Below are 17,903 nucleotides of genomic sequence, written 5' to 3'. Positions count from 1 at the left end.
GTGCTTACCTCCGCTGTACCCGCACCCCACCATACCCCTGTCTGCACATTATGCCCTGAATCTATTCTACCACGCCCAGAAACCCGCTCCTTTTATTCTTTGTCCCCAACGCTCTAGCCTTTAGCCGTACCTTCATCCTAATCCTCCTCTGTTCCTCGGGTGATGTGGAGGTAAACCCAGGCCCTGCATGTCCCCAGGCACCCTCCTTTGTTGACTTCTGTGATCGAAAAAGCCTTGGTTTCATGCATGTCAACATCAGAAGCCTCCTCCCTAAGTTTGTTTTACTCACTGCTTTAGCACACTCCGCCAACCCTGATGTCCTTGCCGTGTCTGAATCCTGGCTGAGAAAGGCCACCAAAAATTCGGAGATTTCAATACCCAACTACAACATTTTTCGTCAAGATAGAACTACCAAAGGGGGAGGAATTGCAATCTGTCATACTTTCCAGGTCTATACCCAAACAGTTCGAACTTCTAATTAAAAAAATTAATCTCTCCAGAAATAAGTCTCTCACTGTTCCCGCCTGCTATCGACCCCCCCTCCGCTCCCAGCTGTGCCCTGGACACCATTTGTGAATTGATCGCCCCCCATCTAGCCTCAGAATTCGTTCTGTTAGGTGACCTAAACTGGGATATGCTTAACACCCCGGCAGTCCTACAATGTAAGCTAGATGCCCTCAATCTCACACAAATCATCAAGGAACCCACCAGGTACAACCCCAAATCCGTAAACATGGGCACCCTCATAGACGTTATCCTGACCAACTTGCCCTCCAAATACACCTCCGCTGTTTCCAATCAGGATCTCAGCGATCACTGCCTCATTGCCTGTATCCGCTATGGGTCCGCGGTCAAACGACCACCCCTCATCACTGTCAAACGCTCCCTAAAACACTTCTGCGAGCAGGCCTTTCTAATCGACCTTGCCCGGGTATCCTGGAAGGATATTGACCTCATCCCGTCAGTCGAGGATGCCTGGTCAATCTTTAAAAGTAATTTCCTCACAATCTTAGATAAGCATGCCCCGTTCAAAAAATGCAGAGTCTCCAGCTTCAGAGATTTTTGTAGTTCGTTCCAGTCATTGGCAGCAGAGAACTGGAAGGAAAGACGTGTTGGCTTTGCCAGTGGGGTTATGGCGGTTATGATGTCGTTTAGGACCTTGAGCGTGGCTGAGGTGCACCCATGACCAGCTCTGAAACCAGACTGCATAGCGGAGAAGGTACGGTGGGATTCAAAATGGTTGGTAATCTGTTTGTTAACTTGGCTTTTGAAGACCTTAGAAAGACAGGGTAGGATAGATATAGGTCTGTAGCAGTTTGGGTCTAGGATGTCACCCCCTTTGAAGAGGGGGATGACCGCGGCAGCTTTCCAATCTTTGGGAATCTCAGACGATATGAAAGAGAGGTTGAACAGGCTAGTAATGGGGGTTGCAACAATTTTGGCAGATAACTTTAGAAAGAGAGGGTCCAGATTGTCTATCCCGGCTGATTTGTATGGGTCCAGATTTTGTAGCTCTTTCAGAACATCAGCTATCTGGATTTGGGTGAAGGAGAAATGGTGGGGGTTTTGGTGGGTTGCTGTGGAGGGTGCCGGGCAGTTGACCGGGGTAGGGGTAGCTAGGTGGAAAGCATGGCCAGCCGTAGAGAAATGCTTATTGAAATTCTCAATTATAGTGGATTTATCAATGTTAACAGTGTTTCCTAGCCTCAGAGCAGTGTGTAGCTGGGAGGAGGTGCTCTTATTCTCCATGGACTTTACAGTGTCCCAGAACTTTTTTGAGTTAGTACTACAGGATGCAAATTTCTGTTTGAAAAAGCTAGCCTTAGCTTTTCTAACTGCCTGCGTATATTTGTTCCTAACTTCCCTGAAAAGTTGCATATCACGGGGGCTATTCAATGCTAATGCAGAACGCCACAGGATGTTTTTGTGCTGGTCAAGGGCAGACAGGTCTGGAGTGAACCAAGGACTATATCTGTTCCTAGTTCTACATTTTTTGAGTGGGGCATGCTTATTTAAGATGGTGAGGAAGGCACTTTTAAAGAAGAGCCAGGCATCATCTACTGACGGGATGAGGTCAACGTCATTCCAGGATACCCCGGCCAGGTCGATTAGAAAGGCCTGCTTGCAGAAGAATTTTAGGGAGCGTTTGACAGTGATGAGGGGTGGTCGTTTGGTCGCAGACCCATTACGGATGCAGGCAATGAGGCAGTGATCGCTAAGATCTTGATTGAAAACAGCAGAGGTATTTGGAGGGCGAGTTAGTTAGGATGACATCTATGAGGGTGCCCGTGTTTACAGATTTGGGGTTGTACCTGGTAGGTTCATTGATCATTTGTGTGAGATTGAGGGCATCAAGCTTAGATTGTAGGATGGCCGGGGTGTTAAGCATGTCCCAGTTTAGGTCACCTAGTAGCACGAGCTCAGAAGATAGATGGGGGGCAATCAATTCACATATGGTATCGAGGGCACAGCTGGGGGCAGAGGGAGGTCTATAGCAAGCGGCAACAGTGAGAGACTTGTTTCTGGAAAGGTGAATTTTTAGAAGTAGAAGCTCGAATTGTTTGGGTACAGACTTGGATAGTAATACAGAACTCTGCAGGCTATCTTTGCAGTAGATTGCAACACCGCCCCCTTTGGCAGTTCTATCTTGCCGGAAAATGTTATAGTTAGCGATGGAGATTTCAGGGTTATACCAGCCTGATCTCATAAACTAGATGTAACATAGTAGATGTAACATAGTAAATGTAAATCCGGGATACTCAAGTTAGTATGATGTGTTACGTTTGGTATGGTTACATAAGACAGAAGGTTACTTAAGGCAAAGACGAAAGTAGGGTGGTTGGTCCGGGTGGATTGGTGGGCGTCTAGCAACCGAAAGGTTGCGAGTTAGAATCTCATCACGGACAAATTTAGCAAATTCTTTTTAGCAACTTTTCAATGCTTACTAATTTTTAGCTACTTTGCATCTACTTAGCATGTGAGCTAACCCTTCCCCTAACCCTAGCCTTTTCCCTTTCAGCTAACCCTTCCCCTAACCCTTTAACCTAGCTAAAATTTGTAACATATCATACATTTTAGAAATTCGTAACATATAATACGAATTGTAATTTGTAACATATCATACTAAATGTAGTCTCTCGGATTTCCGTACAGAATAATACGGAATGCTTTGAGACTAGGTTGCTTATACTGGGTAGTGAACACATAACATTACGACATACCAGAGCTTTCGCCCCTAAACATCTATTATGGATCATCTCTGATTCAGCATTGACGCATTTTAAAAGACATGGATAGAGTTATATCATCACCACAATAGCGCTAATGGTTTTGAAATGCAGCAGTTTAAGTCCACTGTCCTCACCATGCGGCCACGTCATACTCAGCATGTCCATTCACTCAAATAGGACAGTAGGTGTTTTGGAAGCACTGGTACATTAGTAGTCATAATAATGACGACCTATACGTCTTTGATGCCAGATACACATTTTAATATAATCAGTGTCGACAAGGTGAACTAATTATCAAAAACAATATGGATGTTTAGATTTGACATGATGCAGTAAGTGGACATTAGAAAAGCTAAATGCCTATTTTACATCATCAACATGGCCTATCTAGGTAGTCAGTGAAAAGTGATACCTGACAGCAGTGCTATAAGTCCTTGACCTTGGAACACAGGAAGTAAAACAAATGTGCTGTGGGGCTGAATGGTACAGAGCAACACAGAATCACATCTAGAACACTGACTGATACATACACCCTACAGCACAAGTGTCAAACTCATTCCAAGGAGGGCCGAGTGTCTGCGGGTTTTTTCTCCTCCCTTGTCCTTGATTGATGAATTAAGGTCACTAATTAGGAAGGAACTCCTCTTACCTGGTTGTCTAGTGCTTAAGGATGCATTATGCAGAAATTGCTCCACCATTTCCTGGTTTCTAGAATTCGAATTGTTTAGCTTAATTTCAGTTTATGTGACAAAACAAGCAAGTATCGTGTAGAGAATCATTGTACCATATAAACCACTGTGAAATATATTTTCCATAAACAAAAGAATCCTGGTTTCTAGAATTCAAATAGTTTAGCTTAATTTCAGTTTACGTGACAAAACAAGCAAGTATAGTGTAGAGAATCATTGTACCATATAAACCACTGTGAAATATATTTTCCATAAACAAAAATATTATATTTTCAACTGTTTTGAGCTGGTGTACAAAACCAAAAGTAAAAGATGCAAAAACAAAACTTTTGAATGGGAAGCATAGAAATAGCACACACATAACAGATCTACTGCTTTTTAGACTTGCTTTCAATGACAATGACATATCTATAACTCACATTTCTATGTGAATTTGGTTGGTTCGCCCAAAAAGTAACATAATGCAGCTTTAAGCAAGGGAAGCATAGAAATAGAGCACACAGAACATGTCTACCGCTTCTTAGACTTGCTTGCAATGAGAATGACAGATCTATAACACACCTTTCTATGTGAATTTGCAGAGACACTCAGCCCTCCGTGGATCGAGTTTGACACCCCGCTCTACAGTTACTACTATTAGCTACTGGGTCCAGACTAGCTCTATGATTCAGATGTGGGATGAGTAGACTTAATTTAATCATTGTGGTGATGATCATCAAACATATCCTTAGGTCTTATGTAACCTTCCGTTGACCTTCATATGAGAAAGTCTTTGCTGTTGAAATTGTTCTCAGCTGTCTACCAAACACATTCAAAGGAGACTGGATTGTCACTATACAGATCCGAAACATGAAAGGAACAAACGCGTCTCTATTTTCTGTGGTCTATATATAAAACATTCAACTATCAACTCCCTGTTCAGAGTCTATGCATGGAGTGTCAGAAAGTGTTGTCCTTTGTAGGACAAGCAAACTTCAGCATACAGCTCCATAATCAAAGCACAATAGTTCTGTTGGATTTTTAAAAAAAGCTATTCAACGTTTAAAATGCTCAAGAGTTAGGATCAAAGCTAGCTTGCAGTACAGCCATTGTGTCTAAATGCAATGGAAAGGACTAGGGCCTTCAGCATTACAATGTTTAATTACCTCTGAAGTATTTAGTTATGACAGTTCCTCACACAGTGTGCACCCTGCAGAACAATAGTCTGCACTTAACCAAGACAACAAAGGCCAGAGCATGAGTCTGATACCTCTATCTCGGGCTTTTCTGTTGGAGGAGGAAGAAAGAACACAGCAGACACATCAATAACTGTATCTGGGCCATTACAGAAACTCACTGCACTGCACAGAGAAGGCCTATGTTTCATCCTGTGAGCCTTAGAGGGACAGAGAGACTGAAGGACAGTACGGTCAGCACGTGGCCTACTATAGGCTCTCCTGGCTAAGCCTGGCCGGACATGACATCCCCTGAGCTCCACCACTACAACACATTACTCATCCACTACAGGCTTCATCCCTCCTGGAGCGTGGGATGACTAGAGAGGCATTTTGCTGCATCCCATTTGCATCCCTGAGATTACCAACGTCATGATGCGTAAAAAAAAATGAAAGGGCCAAAACAAAGCAAAGCATATTAAACCAAGTGGACATCCTTGGAAAAGATAATTGGGGAATAAAAAAACAGCAGGCGCTATTTCAACTCTGAGCGCATGAGGTGACCAGGAGAAAGGCAGGCAGGCAGGTGGGATCGGAGGGTTCGCCACCCTGATTAGGTAGGCTAGACAACTCTGACAGATGGATAGACAGATTAGGCCTTTAGACATGTATCTAACATGACAGGCCAACGGTCACATCCGAACACTGTGGTGACCCCTGTGGAGAGGCACATAAAGACCCACCATCAACACAGCACACTACAGCCATACGCCTCATCTTTCCTGATCACTTCTCCACGTGCAGTAGATCCTCCTTATTAGAGAGGGTGAAACACTTACAATAAAAGCACAGCTTGGCGTTTTGTCTGGTAATGGAGTGTAAAGTGTATTAACCCAAGTCCAGGTTGACACTAGGTTCTGACTAACAGTGTGTAAACGGAATGTAAGGGTAATAAATGAACAGTAGGGCAGGAACATCTGCTCAGCATCTGGGTGATCTGTCCATGGACTGCACTGAGGTGAGGACGAAGTCTTCCTTAACCCTAACCTGCAAGGTGAGAGCCGCAGGGCATCTCACTGAGTGTGAGCTAACTCCAGTACAAGGCTTCTGTTTCTTTCTCTTTTCTTACTAAAAAGAAACAAAAAGTAGGGTAGTTGAGTCACCTTGTCATACTTCCTAGACTCGTGATGTATTCACTTGCGAAAGCTGGATATAGATCCTAAAAGAGAAATATAAAACGCCCAGTGTAGAGGACATTACCAAGTTCATATGGGAAAGGTACATGGGATTAGCTAGTTTGTCATGTCCTCTGGTGTTTGTGGCGCGGTGACAGATTCCATCTTGTCAGCCTCCTGCGAGTCTTCATGACAGGCATGAGTCATTCTGGCCGGGAGCATTTTACTGACTCACAGATTTTAACAGTCATGCTTCTCCACGTCTGTATCTTCCTGGAGGGGATAAATGTCTGATAGGTCTTGTTGTCATTGCTCCTCCAGCCAGGCTTTTATAGGAGCAATTACTGCAGCTACATTACCGTGAGGTCACGAAGGCCCCGAACACGGCCTCAGTGCTTGCTGAATTAATGCACCGTTGGTCTGTGTGTGAAAGGAAAACTACTGTTTTTTGGCATCAACTACACAAATTCAGTTAATGTATTAATCTGATTAATGAATGACAGAGAGGGGGGGGGGGCCAAAAAGACAGTGACAGAGAGATCAGAATCATGTCAGGTGATGTGTGTCAGGTCTCTCGACCTGTGTGCACCTACGTTGTAAACTTTCATTCATAGGCTAGGTTGTAGCAACCTCATGATGGGTATAGGGAAAATTGGAGTATCATGTAGCCTAAACCTATCGCTGTTACATTGAACTGGGTGAATGGAATATGAATGACAGTCATCCAATTTTCTGTAATAGAATCATCCTCCCTCATCTTAAAACGGCACTGACCGCCACTGGTATACCAAACATTAGGAACACCCCCCCCCCTTATGCCCTCAGAACAGCTTAAATTAATCGGTGAATGGACTCTACAAGGTGTCGAAAGCATTCCACAGGGATGCTGGCCCATGTTGACTCCAATGCTTTCCACAGTTGTGTCAAGTTGGCTGGATGTCCTTTGGGTGGTGGACCATTCTTGATACACACGGGAAACTGTTGAGCGTGAAAAACCCAGCAGCGTTTGCAGTTCTTGACACAAACAGGTGCACCTCACACCTACTACCATACCCTGTTCAAAGGCACTTAAATATTTTGTTTTGCCCATTCACCCTCTGAATGGCACACATACATAATCCATGTCTCAACTATCTCAATGCTTAACATGTGTCCCCTTCATCTACACTGATTGAAGTGGATTTAACAAGTGACATCCATAAGGGATCATATATTTCACCAAGATTCACCTGGTCAGTCTATGTCATGAAAAGAGCAGGAGTTCTTAATGTTTTGTACACTCAGTGTATATTAACAGCCATCCTCCTATCCTTTTTAATGTGGTCAGTGTTGGCACCATCCAGAGCACCCTGCTGTGTATGATAAGCCCACTTACAACCGTCTTGAATGATGCCTGATTCAAATGCCCCCCCATGAGGTGAAGGCACTGTATGGGGGTGGGAATAGGGGCAGCCACAAGTCAATAAACCCTATTTAATCTGTTCCCTTTAGTGCCATAAACCAGCTAAGAGGAGATTACAACCATTCTGGCCAATACAAAACAACAAGAAGTTAGCCTAGCAGGGGCTAACTGGCTTCTACAGGGGGCATCTAACATGTCCATCGGTCCGTCAGGCAATATTGTAATCTCCTTTTAATGGGTATCCCCCTCCCCCCACCACGGAATGGGATGACCCTGAGATCCACCGCACTGCACTGCCTCTCTTAAGGGAGCAGTGTCAAAAAAAGAACCACAGTGCTTGCTGCTGCTCTCTCAACACTAGTGACAGCATTCACACAAAGAAAGGAGGAGCACATTCTAGAATAGAAAACATTCTTCCCACTCCCAATCTGAAGCTTTTTGACTGCTGATCTAGAATCTTCTTCACACTCAGAATTGGAATGTTTTCATAAACATCCCCCAGAATTAGCTCTGCTAGATCGGATACAATAAACCAATAAACCACTGTTTGTTTGTCATCGAAGACTAATACCACCGAATTTGGCCGGATTATGTCACATGCTTAACGTCATTTGTGTGGATTACAGATGAGGAAACAGTGCACATGCGATCTGACGGAAGAAAGAAATACCAACCAATCCCTTCCATTGATTCCCTTCTAGAATGATAGATTTTCTTATTTACTCCGATTTATTTAATTATTTACTTTGATTTTCTTTATTTATCCTGCAGCAGTAAGGGTTTGATTTCATGATATGGTGGTTACTAAGACACTAAGTAAAAGGGTTTAGGAGAACAGCCAAACACAGGTAGTGTTTGACACGGCTTTGTCCTGGTCTTACCGTGACTACTGCAGTATAATACAGAAGCACTCCATGTTTCCATAGGTTGAACTGAACTAAACCACTGAGGTATAAGTATAAGGTAAAGTGAATATAGTATGGTGGTCACATCTGGATGGACAAATCGTGATCTGTGTAATGGATGGATGGTAAAATGAGATTATACATCAATCTGGTTATCAACAGACAGGTGGGAAGGCTGAGATGTAGACACGCACCACAGAGGGGGGGGTTCTGATGATTAGATGCACCCATCAACAGGAACTCCTCCCAGTGATATAGCTTACTATGCACCAGTAACTCCTGTTTTACAGTAGTATTGAACAATAACTAATAATAGGAGGAGATCATGCTTCATGCTACATATTTTCACGCTATTCATTTGAATTAGATGCAGAGATCAAAAAATGATGATAGCAATAGTTATTCAGATTTCACAGGGTAGTATTACCATTTCTAACAAGGGGGTAATAATGACATGATGAGGAAGGAAGTGGACTGTGTGAAAGGCAAATGTACTGGAATCAGAAATGCCACAAAGACAGGGACAAAATCAAGTCCACACAGTATTCATCAGACTAAAATATAATGTCTCCGACATATTTTGTCACATTGTGTCTAGATAACAATGCCTTTATTTCACCTGATCTTTCTAGATCATCACAGTAAATGTGTGATTTCTTCCTCTGAGAGGGATGTGCCACCACTAGTTCTCCAAAAACAGTGGCACAGATACAACTGGAATGTAGTGGAATTACAACACCCCCTGCCCAATTCAAACATATAGGGAGAGACACAACCATGTACAGGCAAAAAACCCACAGGCAGATTACAACCATGTACTACTGGCATACTATCACCCTGCCCAAATAACACACAGTCTAGGCACTGATACATCCAAGTAGGCATTACAAACCAAGTAGACATTGCCTAAAATACATACATGACAGATACAAATATGTATCGGCATTGGCTAACAATTACCCTGCCCAGAAAACACAAATACAACATATACCGGCATACAATCTTCCTCCCTGCCCACTACCACAGCCGTGGCAACATTGAGCACAAAGAGGGAGGCTTGAGCTGACTTCCGCAAACAGCTGCTGCTCACCCTAACTAAGCATGTCACACAGAGACTCCCACTCTCCTTGACAACAAAGCTAAAAAGCTAATTGTGCAGCCGGAGCAGAAGCACAATGGCTGTGTGGTTCCTCTCTCTGTCTTCCTCTCCGCTGTCATTAGGTAAGACTGATACGGTAGACTGTACATACACTACGCTATCCTCCTCTCCTCTCCTCAGCATCACCCCGGTTCCCCGCACGGTGAAATCCATACTCACCACATCTGTCTCTTAGGAGGGATGCAATTGTCTCTGTTGATGGCAGTCACCCCCATAGCCATCTGCATCACCGTTATGTATTTCTGATACTTCATGTTGTCCACCACTACTAGGAATCCACACCACAAACCAGTTTATGGAAAACATGTAATTTCTATTCGCTGGCATCCGCCTGCACCGCGTCTTCCTTGTTCAGCATCAGAACGCCATTTCCAGCGCTGAAGGACTGACAGGGAAAACACTCCCCACGGAGCTCAACAAAAGGTACCATGCCGCTGCAACCCATGTCTGCAATGACACCCTAATCTCATTAGTGCTCAAGAATAGATGGCTAATCCATTCAATGTTAGTCAGGACCACAACATTGTTTTGTTGTTCGCCCTAGAGGCACTTTTCTTTGGAAAAAAAACTCTAGCTAGCGAAACGCTGCAGCGGCACCCAAATGTCCGTGTGTGAGGTAGGAGAGAGTGTGCTGTGCGTGTGTTTAACGAGAGAGAGCAGAGAAGAGAGGCGTTAGAGGGAGGGAGAGGGAGGGCATGTAGAGCTGAGAGGGGTTCTTGTCCAATGAATAAATCTTGGTATTTCATTTGGGTGCATGATATAGTTTTTTTGTTTTCTCAGAGCAAACACAGGGTTCATAATTAAACCCTATAAAAAAGGGCTGTATAAAAACTTGATTAATGGGCTGATACAGGACTGCTCCCAGACCGGTAGTTTTTATACCTACTGAAAGGAAGGGGGGGGAGACAGCAGAGAAGGTAGGAGGGAACAAGATACATTTTTTTTCTCCCACAATGTAATTATAGTCTATTATCAACATGTTGATCACATCAATTAGACCATATTTAATTAAACATAAATCATTAAACATTTCTTCCTACCCTATCTATTATTATATATTTTTTTACAATGTTATCTTACATTTGCAGGTATCAAGGCAGTAAGTGAAACTGAAAAACAGGGTTTGCTTCATCTGTGACAGCTGCCTACCTACTGACCTTGTTGTTTTAATCTTAGTCAGCCAAACCCTGCTCCGACTGAGGTCTGAAAGGCAGTCACCATTACCCCATCACTGGCTCAATTAAATAGAGTTCAACAACAAGGCTAATTGGGAAAGGGATTTGAGAGATGGGAATGTAACATTCGTTTGAATACAGAAACTGTTTCTAAGTGGTTTATGAACACAATACTATGTATCGTTTTTGTTATTACTGTCCTAAACATACAGTTCTATTGTTTTTCTGTCCTGACTCACAACGAGGAGGAGTCTCACTTAACCAAAGATCCCTGTCTGGTCCCAGATTACAGATGATTAGGAATCTAAAAGTGGATTGAGTTAGATTAGCCAGCCTACTGCACACAGATTATTGTATACCGTTTCTGTTCTCATCACAAATAAAAACAAACCATCTGTCACGGTTGTGTGGAGAGACGGACCAAGGCGCAGCGTGCTCTGAGTTCCACATATTTTATTAAGTGAAACTTACAAAACGAAACAAACAACTAACCGTAACATCAGAGGTTAAAACAAGATCCCACTCAAAACAAGATCCCACAAAACACAGTGGGGAAATGGATGCCTAAATATGATCCCCAATCAGAGACAACGATAAACAGCTGCCTCTGATTGGGAACCATACCAGGCCAACATAGAAATAAAACACCTAGATAGAAACACCCCCCCAGTCACACCCCGACCTAACCAAAATAGAGAATAAAAAGGCTCTCTATGGTCAGGGCGTGACAGTACCCCACCCCAAAGGTGCGGACTCCGGCCACAAAACCTGAAACCAACTGGGGAGGGTAGGGGGGGTGACTAGTGTCGGTGGCGGCTCCGGTGCGGGTCTTTGCCCCTGCCCAGACCCCGGATCCGACCATGGAGCTGGGTAGAACGCTGTGCCCGGACTGGGCATCGGCGCAGAGGAGGGCCCCGGCTATGGAGCTGGGTTGGACGTCGCTCCCGGACTGGGCACCGAAGAAGGCTCCGGCCATGGAGCTGGACTGGACGCCGTGCCCGAACTGGGCACCGGCGCAGAGGAAGGCTCCTGCCATGGAGCTGGACTGGACGCCGTGCCCGAACTGGGCACCGGCGCAGAGGAAGGCTCCGGCCATGGAGCTGGACTGGACGCCGTGCCCGGACATCGGCACAGAGGAAGGCTCCGGCCTTGGAGCTGGACTGGACACCGTGCCCGAACTGGGCACCGGCACAGAGGAAGACTCTGGCCTTGGAGCTGGACTGGATGCCGTGCTTGGACTGGGCATCGGCGCAGGGGAAGGCTCCGGCCATGGAGATGAGTTGGCCGCCGTGCCTGGACTGGGCACCGGCGCAGAGGAAGGCTCCTGCCATGGAGCAGGACTGGACGCCGTGCCTGGACTGGGCACCGGTGCAGAGGAAGGCTCCAGCTGGACTGGACACTGTGCCTGGAAGCTCCGGACCGTTGACCCCCGCTAGAGGCTCCGGAACATTGACCGTCGCAGGGGGTTCCGGACTGTGGACCGTCGCAGGGGGTTCCGGACTGTGGACCGTCGCAGGGGATGCCAGACTGGGGACCGTTGCCGGAGGCTCCGGACTGGGGACCGTCGCCGGAGGCTCTGGACTGGGGACACGGACGCAGGCACAGGACGTACCGGACTGAGGAGGCGCACTGGAGGCCTGATACGTGGGGCCGGTACAGGTTGCACCGGACTGGTGACACGCTCTTCAGGGCGAGTGCGGGGAGCTGGCGCAGGACGTACTGGGCTGTGGAAGTGCACTGGCGACCTGGTGCGTAGAACCGGCACAAATTGTACCGGAACGGTGACACATCTCAGTGCGAGTGCGTGGAGGAGACACAGGATGTACCAGACTGGGGAGGCGCACTGGAGGCCAGATGCGTGAAACCGGTGCAGATGACACCGGACTGGTGTCACACTCCTCAGCACGCCCACGCTGCAGCTCTCTCATCGCCACCACCTCTCTCCGGAATCTTTCATCGAGTTCCTCCTTCGACTCCCTGACGGTCTCTGGCTCATTCCTCGGCTCCACCGACCACCCCGTGTGCCCCCCCCCCCCCAAAAAATTGGGCTGTCTTTCAGGCTGTCTTTGTGGCCGCGAACCCCGGCGTCGTCGCTGTCCTACCTTCTCTCCTTGCGTCTGCTTTAACGGCAGGCTTTCGTATCTTGCCAAGATTTCCTCCCAAGTTCAGGATATTCTCTCCTCAATCTCCTCGTAAGTCCAGGAGGCCATCTCCTCCTGGGCACGCTGCTTGGTCCTGTTGTGGTGGGATCTTCTGTCACGGTTGTGTGGAGAGACGGACCAAGGCGCAGCGTGCTCTGAGTTCCACATATTTTATTTAGTGAAACTTACAAAACGAAACACACAACTAACTGTAACATCAGCGGTGCTACATGCACTAACTCAAAACAAGATCCCACAAAACACAGTTGGGAAATGGCTTCCTAAATATGATCCCCAATCAGAGACAACGATAAACAGCTGCCTCTGATTGGGAACCATACCAGGCCAACATAGAAATAAAACACCTAGATAGAAACACCCCCCCAGTCACACCCCGACCTAACCAAAATAGAGAATAAAAAGTCTCTCTATGGTCAGGGCGTGACACCATCTCCATAATGAGACAGTTCTTCTCTTTTTCCCGTACAGATATATTCACCTATATTACTCTTTTTTGATACATCCCTGCTCAAGAGTCTTACATAAACATCTCATAAGAATCAGAGGTCAAACCAAGCGGTCAGCAGTCAAAGGCCAAAAGATCCCAGTATCTCTGGGAGGACCACTATTTTCGCATTGATTCAATGTCCAATTCTAAGCAACAGTAAACATGTCTACATTTTCAGATACAACAAGAGGTGGAAAACACTATACAGAACATTAGACTTAAAAGGCTTGTCCGTTTCCGGTCAGATGTGTGCAAGATACTGTTTCTCTCTCTGAAGCTCTGTGATCTCTGAGTTCATGATCCAAGCACTGGGACTGTTTCAGAACCGCTCGGCCTCATGGAAAGGACCATTAACCTTTAAAGGTTAAACAAGTCTCTGCGTCATCCTACAGCTCATTCATTTGAGCACAGCCACTGGACTGGATACACCAAAACATAAAAACAACATGATTGAATTTTATATACTGCAGTATTGGATATGAAATATTCAAACGGCGTGTGAAACTGACGTCAGTGTGGTGCTAACAGTATATCTTCCTCCACTGTCCCTGTAGCCATACCAGGCTCAAACCAGTGATCCTCTGCTTTGCAAAACACACGTGACCGCACTCCTTGACAACGTACATGTATTTTGCCACATACTATGCTAAGATGCTAACATGACATGTTGACAATAGAAGAATAATAAATTCAGGGCCAGTGAATGGCTGCCATTTTGTTTCCGTTGTATGTCTATGGGCTGTATTCTGGGAGTAAACAAAGTGCCTGTCCAATCACATTGAGGGATGGGGCAGGATGGCCTGTGTTTTAAATGGATGGTAGAGGTCTGTGTTTCAAATGGAAAATTTGGCCAGGGCACTGGACGTAACGGTTAGTAATCTTTCATTAAGCACTAAGGGATTCTTAATGACTAAGCTGAGCCACAATCTCCTCTACCTCCTCTTAAAGCATGTCACTGCAGAGGAACATTACCGCCCATCAGCCTGGCTGGGAGGGGGAGGAGGGGTCTGATGCAAGGTAGGTTATATATCAGATGCCAATAAATGTAACATGGACTACATTAGGCCTACATACAAATGGGCAAACAACATCAAATCAAATGTTATTTGAGCCGAATACAACAGGTGTAGACCTAACAGTGAAATGCTTACTTACAAGCCCTTAACCAACAATGTAGTTAAGAAAAATAGGTGTTCAGAAAGTATTTACTAAAATAAACTGAAGTAAAAAATATATAAAAAAAATTAAAAAGGATAAAATAGAAAAATAACAAATAATTAAAGAGCAACAATAAAATAACAGTAGCGAGGCGATATACAGGGGTCACCGGTACAGAGTCAATGTACGGGGGCACAGGTTAGTCGTGGTAATTGAGGTAATATGTACATGTAGGTAGAGGTGAAGTGACAGAGAGTAGCAGCAGCGTAGTCTGGGTAGCCATTTGATTAGCTGTTCAGGAGTCTTATGGCTTGGGGGTAGAAGCTGTTAAGAAGCCTCTTGGACCTAGACTTGGCGCTCCGGGAACCACTTGCCGTGCGGTAGCAGAGAGAACAGTCTATGACTAGGTTGGCTTTGGCAATTTTTAGGGCCTTCCTCTGACACCACCTGGTATAGAGGTCCTGGATGGCAGGAAGCTTGGCCCCAGTGATGTACTTGGCCGTACGCACTACCCTCTGTAGCAACTTGCGGTCGGATGCCAAGCAGTTGACATACCAGGCGGTGATGCAACCAGTCAAGATGTTCTCGATGTTGCAGCTATAGAACTGTTTGAGGATCTGAGGACCCATGCCAAATCTTTTCAGTCTCCTGAGGGGGAATATGCGCTGTCGTGCACTCTTCACGACTGTCTTGGTGTGTTTGGACCGTGATAGTTCATTGGTGATGTGGACAACAAGCAACTTGAAGCTCTCAACCTGCTTCACTATAGCCCAGTTGATGAGAATAGGGGCGTGATTGGCCCTCCTTTTCCTGTAGTCAACAATCATCTCCTTTGTCTTGATCACATTGAGGGAGAGGTTGTTATCCTGGCACCACACTGCCAGGTCCCTGACCTCCTCCATATAGGCTGTCTCATCGTTGTCAGTGATCAGGCCTACCACCGTCGTGTCGTCTGCAAATTCAATGATGGTTTGGAGTTGTGCTTGGCCATGCAGACATGGGTGAACAGGGAGTACAGGAGACAGCTTAGTGATGAGCTTTGAGGGCACTATGGTGTTGAATGCGGAGCTGTAGTCAATGAATACCATTCTCACGTAGGTGTTCCTTTGTCCGGGTGGGAAAGGGCAGTGTGGAGTGCAATAGAGATTGCGTCATCTGTGGATCTGTTTGGGTGGTATGCAAATTAAAGTGGGTCTAGGGTTTCTGAGGTAATGGTGTTGATGTGAGCCATGACCAGCTTTTCAAATCCCTTCATGGCTACAGACGTGAGTGCTACTGGTCGGTAGTCATTTAGGCAGGTTACCTTGGTGGTCTTGGTCACAGGGACTATGGTGATCTGCTTGAAACATGTTGGTATTACAGACTCGGTCAGGGACAGGTTGAAAATGTCAGTGAAGACACCTGCCAGTTGGTCAGCGCATGCTAGGAGTACACGTCCTGGTAATTCGTCTGGCCCTGGGACCTTGTGAATGTTGACCTGTTTAAAGGTCTTACTCACATCGGCTACGGAGAGTGTGATCACACAGTCGTCCGGAACAGCTGGTGCTCTTAGGCATGCTTGTCAGGGATTTCTTCGTCGGAGGAAGATAATGCGAAATCGTCATCGGAAAAGGTAGACCAATACGCAGCAGGTGTGCAGTTGTTCATTTTGAACATTTAATTAAATCAACACGAATACAAAAACAACAAACAAGAAAACGAACGATAAACTGACAGTCTGCAAAGCATAGGCTCAACACAGAACAATCACCCACAAAATACAAGACAAACACACCCAACTAATATAGGACTTCCAATCAAAGGCAACACCAAACAGCTGCCTTCAATTGGAAGTCCAACCCCAATTAACTCAACATAGAACCACACACACTAGACTAACCATAGAATACAAACACATAGACCATCAACCAAAAACCCGAAATACTAAATCAAACACCCTTTACACAAACACACCACCCCGAACCACATAAAACAAATACCCTCTGTCACGTCCTGACCAAACTACAAAAACAATTAACCTTATACTGGCCAGGACGTGACAATGCTTCAGTGTTGCTTGCCTTGAAGTGAACATAGAAGTAATTTAGCTCATCTGGTAGGCTCGTGTCACTGGGCAGCTCACGGCTGTTCTTCCCTTTGTAGTCCGTAATAGTTTGCAAGCCCTGCCACAACCGACGAGCATCAGAGCCAGTGTAGTACGATTCAATCTTAGCTCTGTATTGATGCTTTGCCTGTTTGATGGTTTGTCGGAGGGCATAGCGGGATTTCTTATAAGCATCCAGGTTAGAATCCCGCTCCTTGAAAGTGGCAGCTCTACCCTTTAGCTCTGTGCGGAAGTTGCCTGTAATCCATTGCTTCTGGTTGGAGTATGTACTGTACGTACGTTCACTATGGGGACGACGTCATCGATGAAGCCAGTGACTGATGTGGTGTACTCCTCATTGCCATCGGAAGAATCACAGAACATATTCCAGTCTGTGCTAGCAAAACAATCCTGTAGCTTAGCATCTGTGTCATCTGACCACTTCCATATTGAGCGAGTCACTGGTACTTCCTCCTTTAGTTGTTGCTTGTAAGCAGGAATCAGGAGGATAGAGTTATGGTCAGATTGGCCAAATGGAGGGTGAAGGAGAGCTTTGTACGCGTCTCTCTGTGTGGAGTAAAGGTGGTCTAGAGTTTTTATTCTCTGGTTGCACATGTAACATGCTGGTAGAAATTAGGTAAAACGGATTCAAGTTTCCTTGCATTAAAGTCTCCGGCCACTAGGAGCGCCACCTCTGGATGAGCATGTTCTTGTTTGCTTATGGCCTTATACAGCTTATTGAGTGGGGTCTTAGTGCCAGCATCGGTTTGTGGTGGTGTGTAGACAGTCACGAAAAATATAGATGAAAACTCTCTTGGTAAATAGTGTGATCTACAGCTTATCATGTGATACTTTACCTCAGGCAAGCAAAACCTTGAGACTTCAATAATATTCGATTTTGTGCACCAGCTGTTATTGACAAATAGACACAGACCGCCACCCCTTGTCTTACCGGAGGCAATTGTTCTATCTTGCCGATGCACGGAAAACCCAGCCAGCTGTATGTTATCCATGTCGTCGTTCAGCCACGTCTCGGTGAAACGTAAGATATTACAGTTATTACATCAATAGCCTAACCCACTCAAGCTATAGGCTATATGATTGCAAGAAACAAATCTGAGACC

General features: G+C 45.5%; 1 protein-coding gene across 17 annotated transcripts in view; it reads right to left on the bottom strand.

Moving 5' to 3' along the window:
• The window catches only part of tjp1a (tight junction protein 1a), a 187,227-nt gene that overhangs the window by 150,203 nt on the left and 19,121 nt on the right, over window positions 1-17,903 (bottom strand). The window contains exon 1 of one of the 17 annotated variants that reach the window (XM_014175460.2): window positions 9,874-10,347. The exons of the other annotated variants lie outside the window; for them this stretch is intronic. Within the exon in view, the coding sequence (XP_014030935.1) occupies window positions 9,874-9,968 (95 nt within the window). The 5' untranslated portion in view covers window positions 9,969-10,347. Of the gene's footprint in view, window positions 1-9,873; window positions 10,348-17,903 lie in introns of those variants that run through there. 17 annotated transcript variants of the gene reach the window in all.

The sequence above is a fragment of the Salmo salar genome, chromosome ssa26, assembly GCF_905237065.1.
Source record: "Salmo salar chromosome ssa26, Ssal_v3.1, whole genome shotgun sequence".
NCBI lineage: Eukaryota > Metazoa > Chordata > Actinopteri > Salmoniformes > Salmonidae > Salmo > Salmo salar.
This window is presented reverse-complemented; position numbering and strand designations above follow the sequence as displayed.